Source organism: Triturus cristatus, chromosome 4_1 (genome assembly GCF_964204655.1).
Source record: "Triturus cristatus chromosome 4_1, aTriCri1.1, whole genome shotgun sequence".
NCBI lineage: Eukaryota > Metazoa > Chordata > Amphibia > Caudata > Salamandridae > Triturus > Triturus cristatus.
In genome coordinates, this window is record NC_140585.1 from 1,128,316,412 (window position 1) to 1,128,328,637 (window position 12,226).

The following is a 12,226-nucleotide window of genomic DNA, read 5'->3' on the forward strand; positions in this document are numbered from 1 at the left end:
GGTGCACCGTCTCCTAACACAAGACCTACACGAATCTTCTGTCTTGAAACACTCAGCGGCAGCTCCTCCGCAATGGCGGAGGAGCGTCGCCCCCACTGTTTGGCTCACAGTTAGCATATGAAAAATATTGTTTTATTTTACATCTGCCGGCTCTGAGCCAGCGCTTTAGGGAGGTGCGGGCCGAGGCCACCCGTGTGACCCGGCCTGGCCCGCCCCACGCTCCCCTCCCACATTACCTCAACCCACCCCACAACTTTGTTTGTGGCGGCCGCCACTGGAAACACTGAAGAAAGACTGCTTACCCGCGGTGATCTCTACATTCGGATCCCTTGTAAGATAGCTGATGACCGGACCAGAGACATACCCAGAACCGAGAACCAGGATTTTCTTCTTTGCACCCATGGCCAACAGCTGTGCGTGCTCCCTAAAATCAGAAGTCAGCATTATACTTACAAGTTTGCAACTGTCGATTACACAAATTTCTTTACACATTTACAAGTCCAGTCTGTAAAGTTTATAATTTAACTGCAATCATGCAAGATTTAAACTTTGGACCTTTATATCTAAAAAAAATATTCCCAATTGAGCAAGCAGCACACCTTTTGCAAAGGTTGGCAATCATATGCCACAATCACAGATTATACCTGCGTTATTCAAGGCACAGATTGCTGGACAATTTGAAAAGTATGACCATCTCAGACCTTCCACCGAAGAGAGACACAGCATTTGAGTAGAAACAATTACGTGTGAATTGGCATCTGACCACAAAAGCTTTAGGGGACTGACACAGCAGTATCATCGATGCTACGGATACAACCTACTCCTTTAAATATGCTGCCTTTAATGAGACAGGGAACGCAAGTCACGCACCACAGATGCTATGGAAAAGGGTTGCAGGTCCCAAAACGATCAGAAGTGTTCCCCCGCATATGCCACCCATTTTGCAAATCCCTCTAACTTGTCAGTGTTCCTCGCTATTACTTTGGTAGAGGTTGAATCACTGATCCACAAGATAAAGTCTGGGTACCCATCTGACCTCATTCCAGCTAAAGTCATTCCATCTCTAGCAAAACATTTGGCCCCCTCGGTACAATCTCTCATGAACCTTTCCCTAACAGAGGGAAATGTACCGCGGGAGTGGAAAGTTGCCCAGGTTAGAACAATCCGTAAGAATACTAAAACTCAATGGATGGACCTTTCTAACCTCCGTCCCATCACACTTCTTCCATTTTTTTAGCAAATTAATGGAAAAACATGTTAACACCCATCTTTCCAACTATGTCGAACTGACTGGATGTTTAGATCCTTCCCAGTCTGGTTTTAGACCCAAATACAGCACCGAATCAGCATTACTAGCAGTCACAGGTAACATCAGGATGACTCTAGATAAGGGCCCCTCTATGATTCTGGTGCTGTTGGACCTATCCGCAGCGTTCAACACAGTTTCCCATAGTATCTTGATCAAAAGATTGGAAGAGGTTGGGCTAAGAAAATCAGCCTTACTGTGGATGAGGAGCTTTCTGTCGGATCGCTCCCAGGTTGTCAACCTAGGCCCTGATCGTTCGGCCCCTATGGAACTGACCAAGGGAGTTCCTCAGGGCTCATGTTTGAGCCCTACATTATTCAACATCTATGTTGCTCCCTTGGCCAATCTTCTGAGGACATATGGGTTTATCCCCATATCGTATGCCGACGATACTCAGTTACTCTTCCCATTTAACAAATTTACAAATTGACGGTGCGGCTGACCTTCTCTAATGGGATGAGAGCCATATCACGCTAGAAGAAGAACAGCTTCCTCCAGTATAATGTGGGAAAGTCAGAGATAATTCTCTTCGGAGAGGTCCCCCCTCCTATGAACACCAGATTGGTGGCCGATCGACCTAGGTCCCCATCCCGCCCCCAAGCTTACAGTTAACAACCTAGGTATCCGCCTAGATCTAGCCCTCAATCTGAAGGAGCACGTTGCTCAGACAGCTGGTTCATGTTTTTATGTAATAGGCATGCTCCGTCGAGTCTTCCCTCTGCTTCCTGATTCTACCCGCAAAACCTTAGTCCAGGCGCTGGTATTAAGTCGCCTGGACTACTGTAATGGCCTGCTGGTTTCTGCTAATGATGCTTCACTTAGCAGATTGCAGGTAGTTCAGAACACGGCGGCACGGTTGGTCCTTAATGCCCCCTTCAGGACCCCCTCCCGCCCTCTCCTCATGAAGCTGCACTGGCTCCCTATCCGCCAACGGGTCAAATTTAAAATCTGCTGCACCATTCATAAGGCACTGTTGAACCTGGCCCTATCCTACCTCTCTGAGAAATTCTTGCCCTATGTACCATCAAGATCCCTCCGCTCGAGTGCTAAAGATCTCCTGGTGGTACCTCGGGTAAGAAAAGCAAGAGTAGGAGGAAGAGCACTTTCCCATCTCGGCCCCCGTTATTGGAACGAGCTCCCCTTGTCTTTGAGACAGTGTCTAGATCACCTACAATTCAGGAAGCTGCTTAAGACCACCCTGTTTTGCGCTTGCTGATATATGCTAGAACTGCTACATACCCCCAGAGTCCGCTTTAAGCACAGAGATACCCCTTCGGGGGTCAATTCTAGCGCTATATATAAACAAATAAATAAATTTAGCAATTTCCACTTCCATAATGTAGTCTGCTCAGTCAAATTGTTGTCCTAACCAACGCAGCGTAGTGCCAAGTGCCAATTCATAAAAATCGCCCATGTAACCTCTGGAAGTCATTGAAGAACTGGATAGCCATATAGCATTCCCATCACATTACGTAAGCCATGGAAGGAGAGCCCTGTTTGGTGTGCCAGAGCGTCCCAGACTCCACTCAACCTCTCATTTATAACGAGCATTTGGGCAGCCCAGTAGTAAAGTTGTATGTTGGCTATTCCCATGCACCCTTCATAAACCTATTGACAACATTTATCCAAGGCTATGCAGGTAGGGCAAAATGACCACAAACAGGAGTGGATCATGGAGGTGAGGGTCTGTTAGACTTGGCATATTTTGTCATTGTTTCCCCTGCCTTTTTGCTTCTAACCTCCTGTTTTTGACTGTGTGCTGAACTTTGTTTTTGCTGGTGTTCGGACTCTGGGCACTTTACCACTGCTGACCAGTGCTAAAGTGCACGTGCTCAGTGTCTAAAATAAAATGGTATTTGGTTTCTTCAGGATTGGCATACTTTTTTTATTTTTTTTTTTGAAACCGTTTATTACAAAGTTCAAAGAATATACAAAGATGGGCCTACAACCTTCAGGCCGGCCGCTAGCAAACAAGAGGAGCATAAGATACACACAGTAGAACGCAGGCAGCGGCAAAGGGAAACATACAGGAGTTAGCCGCGTTGATGGCCACACCATACGGACCCCACATGACGGTTTCTTTTAAACATAAATAACAACAAACAAAATCCAACCACAAGGCAACCCACGATCGAAAACAGCAGCATGTGCTCCCCTAGAAGGGGGACCCTACCAAACCATAGGAGTATCAAGGGGGGGGAGAAGGTCAGAACAGGGACTGGGTGGACTCAGTGCCCGGTACCGGAGAGCTAAACCGGCTAAGGGGACGGGGCAGGCGATGGATCGGGCAATAACGGCGGGGCACAGATTCCCCCACGGTAGGCGTTCCAGGGGCCCCATACTTTCACCCATGTCCCAGGCTTACCTCTCGCTACATACACCACCTTTTCCCGAAACATGCACCAGTCCATATTTTCCTTCCAGGCCGAAACAGTCGGGGGCCTCTGGGAAGCCCACAGTTGAGCAATATCGCGCTTGGCCACCATATATCCCAGAGTCACCCACCACGTCTGTGGCGCCGAATAGTCGGTTGGTTCCCACACGTTCAACAGGCATCTCCTCGCTTCGGGCAGCAGCGGCACACGCGTAACCACCCGCAGGACCTCATGCACACCACGCCAGAATCGCTCCACCTCTGGGCATTCCCACAAAATATGAAGAAAGGTCCCCAAAGAACCACACCCACGCTTACACAACCCGTCCACAGCATAGCCCATACGCAATAGCCTTGGCCCCGTTATGTAGACCCTATGGAGTATCTTGAGCTGGACGAAGCGAAGGCGGGCCGGTATGGCCACCTCTTTCGGGGAGGCCACCGCAGAGACCCAGTCCTCGTCGTCCAGCTCCAATCCATCGGCAACCCAAGCCTCGCGAAGATCAAGCAGCAATCCCACGCGGTCATTGATCAGTTTTTTATAGATTAACGAGATCGTGCTTTCCGGAACATGTCCATCCAGCACTCTATCTTCCAGAGGGGAGTACTCCGGGATGGAGGCAACGTCCGGGAAGGCGGAGCATAGTGCATGACGGATCTGCATATACCGAAAGTACTCCCTGTCTTGCAACTGGAATTCCATCTGCAGCATCCCGAACGTTTTGAATCCCCCCCCTCGTCCAGAGATCCCCCACCCTGCTAATGCCTATCATGTCCCACTTCTCGAAGCCCTTCGAGGTCCACAGGGAGCCCAACTGCTCAGATGCGTACAGTGGTGACGCCCGGGTCAAACGATCCTTCCACCCCATCGCTACATTAGCCGCGTGCCACACTCGTACCATGACACGCGTGGGGCCCGTAAGACGTGCGTCGAGCGAGCTGGAGTAGAGCGCTCGATTATAGTCACCACCCGGCAGTAGCATCTTATCCATTTCAAAGGCCGGGTTTAGGGCGGGCCCGTATAGGCCGTGATTAATCGCAGCCAGCTGGGAGGCCCAATAATACCGTTTAATATCCGGGAGGGCAATCCCCCCATCATACCACGGGAGCGTCAGCTTCGCCAGGGCGATACGCGGTCTCCCGTCCCAGAACAGGCGGCGTTGCAAGCTCTCCACCTCGCGGAAGTAGCGCGCCGGGACGAGGTCCATTGTATTCTGCAGAGCGTACAGGAAACGCGGCAGCGACATCATCTTAAACAATGCCGCCCGTCCGAGCGGCGAGAGCGGCAAACGCCGCCAACGCACGACATCCTCCTTCAGGCGCTGGAGGGGGGGCAGCAGGTTTCGATCATACCGGGCCTCCGCGTCTAGGGTGATGAAGATACCCAGGTACCTAAATCCCTGCGGGCGATCTGGATAGGACAGCCCCGCGGAAGGATAGGAGCCTCCCCAGAGAGAACATACACGCATGATTTAGCCCAGTTGATGACAAGGCCGGAGTTACGACCAAATGAGTGCAATACATCAACCAGTACTATCAGTGATTTACGTGGGGAAGCCAGGTACAGGAGAATATCGTCAGCATATAGAGACACGCGGTCCTCATACTCGGGGGTCCAGCGGAGACCACGAATAGAAGGTTCCCACCGCAGCCACTCCACCAGGGGCTCCAAGGCAAGCGCAAAAAGAAGCGGCGATAACGGGCAGCCCTGCCGCGTGCCCCTGCCCAACTAAAACGGAGCCGACACTCTACCGTTCACAACCACCTGCGCCATTGGGCCAGAGTACAACAATTTAACCCAGCTGATAAACCCTGGGCCAAACCCAAATTTCGCGAGCGTCGCCCAAATATATGGCCATTCAAGTGTGTCAAACGCCATAGTGGCGTCCAAGGATGCCAAGATGGCCGGCTCCCGCATGAACGGGACACGTGCGAGCACCCCATGCAAACGCCGCAGGTTAAGCGCTGTGTTACGATGGGGAATAAAGCCGGACTGGTCCTGGTGGACCAAGTCACACACCACGCCGACTAGCCGATTGGCCAGAACCTTGGCGAGAATTTTGGGCTCCGCATTCAATAACGAAATGGGTCGATAGGATGTGACCCGGTCCCGTGGCCTCCCCTCCTTGTGGATAACCACGATGGTAGCCAGACGCTGGTCTAGCGGGAGGGAACCCACCGAGTGGGCCGCAAGGAACATAGCACGGAGATGCGGCGCCAGCGTATCCGGTCGCAGCTTATACAACTCGATGGGAAGACCATTAGGACCCATGGCCTTGCCGGAAGCGACCGAGCGTATGGCGAGGGCAATTTCTTCGGAGGTTGGAGCGGCGTCCAACAACACTCTGTCCTCCTCAGAAAGGGAAGGCAGCGCGATATCTCTGAGCAGGGCATGGGAATCCTCTTCAGAGCGGGAAGACACTGGGGGAATATACCCCACGGAAATAGTCCGCGAAGCAGGAGACAATTTCCTCCGGTTCAGTGACACACACACCATTCATTTTCTCAATCAACGGGACAACACGACTCGCTCTCTCTTTTTTATCCAGCCACGCAATCAATTTACCAGCCTTATCACCCACATCATACAGTCTCCCCTGTTGCTCTCTACTGAGGCCCCTGGCCGCCTCCGTGACGAGGGCCTTATAGGCCGCTTGCTTGAGTTGGAGAACATGTAATTTATCCTCCGTCACCCCACGTTCTAGATCCCCCTCCAACTCGGTTATCTCAGCTTCAACACGGGTCACCTCCTCCCGCTCGCGCCTCCGGGAGTGGGAAATAAGGGACAGGGCTTCTCCTCGGAGTACTGTCTTGAACGCCTCCCACAGTGAGACCGCCGAAGACACAGACCCCACATTCTCGTCAAAATAGCGCTTAAGGGATTTAATCAGCTCTGCGCGAATGGTGGGGTCACGCAGGTACCAGGGATTGATCGGGGCCACTCTACCCTCTCCCCTCGGCAAAACATCAAAGTGCCACAAGAGCGGGGAGTGGTCCGAAATACCCCGTGCCAAATGGCGCACTTCTCCCACCCTCCCTACATAAGCCGCTGGGACCAGGACATAATCTAGCCGTGAGAGACTACCATGGGCCCCTGAATGGAAGGTGTACTGTAGCTGCGTGGGATGTTTTAGACGCCAACAATCCACCAGCCCCAGGGTATCCAAGAGGCCAGATAACCACTCTTGGGCCCGGGGGAGATCCCTAGGGGGGTGACGATCCACAGTTCCGGAAACTACAGCATTAAAATCCCCCCCCACCACTAGAATCCCCTCCGGAAGGCCATGGAGGAGGTGCCCCAGGTCCGCAAAGATGGTCGTCTGCAGCCCCGGTGGGACATATACTGACACAAAAACGATCACTCTGCCCTCCAGTCTGCCCACCAAAACCGTGTAACGTCCCCTATCGTCATGGCGCACCTCATCAATCTCCAACGGGAGCGAGTTTTTAACCATAATGCCCACACCCCTTGAACCGGACGTGAAGCCCGCATGGGCCACAAGGCGGTAGCCCCGTCGATTCATAGCGCAAAAGGAGTTGCCAATGAGGTGCGTCTCCTGCAGAAAAACTATATCGGGCGAAGTTTGCTTCAAGAACTGCAGGACCACACCTCGTTTTATCCTGTCCCCCAGTCCATTAACATTCCAGGACAACAAACTCAGTCCCCTACCCCCCATCATAAACAGAAGTCATCACTCGTCCCCCAGAGAGCACTGTAGAGATAACACAAAGATAAGTTTGCCTTGTGGTGGAAACGAACAACACCCCACCCCAACCCACCCATTCCAACAAAACTCCCCCCACCCTGCACCCCTGCATGAGCCCGGACAGCCCCCCAACTTGCAGTGTGCCTGTCGCCCCTATAAAAAGAAACTAGCTAGACCCCCTAGAGGAGGAAAGAGTACCCCTTCTAGACCCCACACAACCTCCATGGGAGGGGAATGTACAAAGACAGACGCTTGATCGAAAGTAGCATCGTATTCGTCCAGAGTGAGGCCCAATATTGACCCCTCAGTCCCGATCCAGTGGGCCGCCTCCTCCCGCCGCCCACCCCCCCGCCATCTCGATCACGATCCCCAGACAGAGTGTCCAGCCAGTCCCCGGCCGCTTCGGGACGATCAAAAAAGTGCGTGCGACCATCCACCTCCACTCGCAGCTTGGCCGGGAAGAGCAATGCGTACTTTAAGTTCAGGTCCCGGAGTCGGCGTTTAACGCCGAGGAAGCTCAGTCTTTGCTTCTGGACCGCCTGGGTGAAATCAGGGTAAAAGTTCACCTCCATATTGTCCAACTTAACCGGCCCATGTAGTCTGGAAGCTTGCAGGATAGCGTCTCTGTCCCGAAAGTTAAAAATCCGGGCAATGAGAGGTCGCGGAGGGGCTCCGACCTTCGGCCTTCCCCCGGGAACCCTGTGGGCCCTCTCCACAGCAAACAATTCACTCAGGCCCCGAGGCTGGAGATGGGTAGCAATCAGGTCCTCCACAAATAGATCCGCCGCCGCTTCCTCCCGTCCCTCGGGCACTCCGATGATGCGGACGTTATTCCTCCGGGCCCGACTCTCGGAATCCTCGAGGCGCCGATCCATAAGTGCGCTCGCCTGACTTAGCCGGCGTACCTCCAGTTGTAGTGCCGCCACCTCAGTCGTAAGGCCCGATGCGGTGTGGGCCAAAGAGTCAACTCGATCGTTGGTCTTGGAAAGATCGGCCCTCACCAGGCCAACGTCTACAAGGACCGCATCGATCTTCTGTGCCAGGGTGTCGAACCGCTGGCCCACCGAGGCCTTCATCTCGGAAATGGCGCCCATGACGTCGTGGAGAGTCAGATCCGTGGGCAAGTCCGGGGCATCAGAAGGGCCCTCAGGGGACTTGTGCGGTCCGCCGGGAGATCCCCTCTGGAGGGTATAGCGGTCCATGCTGTTGGCCGGATGGACGGTGCCACGTCGGGTCGACTTGGTCTTTGACCGATCCCCATCTTGTTTCGTGGCCATCGCCGCTGGTCCCACAATCGAACCAGCAACGCCGTAGAGGGCAGGCAATCAGGGCCACGAACTCCGGGGGGGCCACCCCAGATCGGCGGGGTGGGCCACAGCAGGCAGGCAGGCCGGGTCTCCCAGCGAGGCCACACCAACACAAAAGGCTCCGCGATCTCACTTGCAGAAACGGCGAGAAAGCGAAAGCGAAAGTGCGGGGTACGCGACTCGCCAGGCCCGGCCCGCCGTTGTTCACTTTGCCACTGGGTCACCCCCCAACGCAAATCCGGGGTTCGGCGAGAAGAAGGCCGCAAACCTTAATCGGTGCTCACTCCGGCACCCGAGGTCCAATTCGAGAACGGAAAACGGGTTCCACCTCAGCTCAGGCTCACCAACACAGTCCCCTCAATCGAGGCAGGATGAATTCAGGATAAATGTAGGAGGTTGCGGAGATCCTCGGGAGCCTCGCACCTACGCGGCCATCTTGGTTGCGCGCTAGGCTCCTCCCAGGATTGGCATATTTGATTTACTAATAAACCCCTAGTGCAGTGCACTGTGTGTGCTGAGGACCTGTAAATAAACTACTTCAAGTGGGCCTGAATCACAGATTGTGCTGTCGCGTAATTTCCACTTAACGGTAGGAACTGCGCAGTTGTGAGCGGCATAACCATTGGGATGGTGCCAGACTGATTCTATGCACCTCCTCAGGATATGTTGTTCTACAGGCCAGCTAGCTCACAGTGGCACCATGCTACCCCTAAACATAGGCGGTTAGCAATTGGTTCTGGCAACCACTGAACAAGACTACCCTGATCCCCCAGGAATCGTGCTAACAGATTCCTAGATTTAACTAGAACCCTTTTGCTCAGTCACTTGTGATCTCTTATTTTCAGAGAAATATACAAAAAATACACAGTGGGGCTTTTGCAATGTTTATTGAACCAATGTGATTCTGGCATAGAATATATGTGCTGCAGTGATCAATAGAAAGGTATTCGAAGTACCAGGACACTGAACAGAATAAAAAGTTCCGCCATGGTGCTAAAGCAATGTATATATGCACGCATATTAAACAATATAGAAAATCTGACGTACTCCTACTATACAGTCCCTAACCTAAGTGTCTAGGGAGTGTGTGTGTGTATTCTGCTAAGAATTCCCGTACTGGACAATCCAACCCCAGTTACCTGAACGGAAAGAATGTAAGTCCCCGTCTTCGACACAAACTGGAAACCGTTTGCAGAGATATCAGCATGTTGCTGGTCCGACGCTTCAGCGTGTTGAGACCTTACCAATGTCAGCAGAGCACTCATCTATCTAAACCTGGAAATGCTTGTTTATTTATAATGAATAGCATCCTTATGAGTGCTGGGCAAGCCAGCATTGCTATGGTCTGTAGATAGCTGTGTTGCCTCGTGGTTGAAAAACAGAACAACATCAACACAATGTGTGTCGTGGCCTTGTACATGGTGTGCAAGGAGTCCTGAGTGGAATCTGTAAGTGAAACAGTTTCAGAGAAACTAATCCAGCATTGTCACGCACGCAAATGTGTGTAAAAGGTTACTGTATGGAGGGGAAGCCAACTTAAGAAACGTGCTCATGGTAAAATATGGCATCATTTCTACGTGGGCCTAACTAAGACACATGACAGTGCCACCCACATCAGTAGCCCTTCGAACTGGTCTCAGGCCTGCCTCTGCAGAGCCAGCATGTGTAGTTTTTAATTGCCTTATCGGCAAAGTACACCTACGTGCCAGGTCCAAACCTTCCCTTTTATTACATGTATGGCACCCTAAGGTAGACCAAAGGTAGTCCGATGGGCAGGGTGCAGTGCATTTAAAATGTAGGACATGTGCCTTAAAATTTTACTTGTCCTGGTATTGAAAAACTGTAAAGTTTTTTTTTTCACTACAGCAAGGCCCATCTCTCCTATAGGTTAGCACTGGAGCTGCCGTGTAACATTTAACAAGTATACCTTCCAATTGTAAGCTGAGAAAAAATTGGAGTTTGGGGTCTCTGGACTCAATTTAAAAACACATCTTTTAGTAAAGTTGTTTTTTAAATTGCAAGTCTGAAAATGCCACTTTTAGAAAGTGGGCATTTTCTTACTTTAACCATTCAGTGCCTCTGCGTGTCCCTAGAATACACGTCTGGGTTGGATGACAGTTTGGCTTTGTGAATTCACTCTAGACATTCACACAAAAGGGAGTCGAGATGTACCCGGCATACCCCAAAGGCCCATCACCAGGTTGATGGGTCTTCCAGAGCTAGAGTGGTGGGAGGAGTCAACACTTGCACCTGAATAGGGCTGTGTCTGTCCCCTCACAAAGAGCTGCATGTCCCCCTGCAGTGCATCTGGAGCCAGGGCCAGGAAGGGCAGGGTCTTGTGCACTACAAATATCTTCTTTGAAGTTTCCCTACTTCAAAGGCTAACATGGGTAGAAGTACTGTACTTCTGTCTTCATATACTCCAAACACTTCTGGACTGAGGACATTTTGCCAGGGGAGAAGAGCTCTGCCAGGAGGGACTGCCATTTCGCTGCTTGCTGTGCTGTGTTGGCCAGCTGTCTGCTGCTTCTTGAGTGGGATTGAGAGGACTGGACGTTGCTCTTTGCATCCTGCTTTCTAACATTTCTCCAAGGGCTTGAGTTGAGTTTGCCTCCTGTTGGAAGTCTCAGGGCCCTTGAAGACTTCACCTGCAGCTCCTGGGCTCCTCTGCTGAGAGCCATACTCTGCTAAGTGGTGCCAAATCCACTTCCTTGGACCCTCTGAAGTAAGTTTGCTGTGCTAAGCAAGAAGAAAGCAGTACATCAACTTCGAGTCGGACGTGGAAGCCGGCGCAGCTCTTTGATACCGCCCGCTGCTTGCACCGGAGCAGTGGTCCCCGCTCAAAGCAATGACCGCGACTTGCAATGCAGGCCTGGACGCCGCCACAGCACCTCTGAATATCTGCCACAGTGTGAGTCTCGAGCACTGCGTCTTGTTTTATTCAGGTAAATATTGGCTATTTTTCTAAACCCGTGTGGTTACTTTTGTGGTGTTATGCACAAATACTTTACACATTGCATCTTTAGTATAGCTTGACTGCTCAGGGCCAAGCTACCGAAGGGTAAGTACAGGTAACATTTTGGTGTGTACTACACTTACCCTGACTAGGATAGTGGGTCCCTACTTGGACAGGGTGCAAACCACTGCCAACTAGAGCCCCCATTTCTAACAGGTTCCTAAACCAGTGGCTCGAGATCATCAGTGGAATGTTTTGAAGGGTGTACAGTAAACATGGAAGTATCATGATTTTAAACAGGGCCACCCAGTGGGAACTGCTCCCATTTTTGGAAGCCCTTTTTAGGTTGAGCCTAGGCAACACACATGCGCTGTCTTTGCAAAATGCTGTATTCACTTTGTGGGTTTGGACCCTGCCCACTGGTTTTTATTGGCTTATGTTAGTGTCCATTAAAAGACATTGCTTCTAAGTGGTTAATGTTTCATATTTATCCTACCTTTTTCACAATTGTTAACTTCCATGGAGTATCACCGCAGGACTTGCACTCTTTTACTTGTGCCATTGTATTTCATGTCT

General features: G+C 51.6%; 1 protein-coding gene across 1 annotated transcript in view; it reads right to left on the reverse strand.

Moving 5' to 3' along the window:
• The window catches only part of AASS (aminoadipate-semialdehyde synthase), a 417,355-nt gene that overhangs the window by 109,284 nt on the left and 295,845 nt on the right, over nt 1-12,226 (reverse strand). Inside the window, exon 14 of the mRNA XM_085654183.1 lies at nt 303-424. Coding sequence (XP_085510309.1) covers nt 303-424 — 122 coding nt within the window. The remainder of the gene's footprint in view (nt 1-302; nt 425-12,226) is intronic.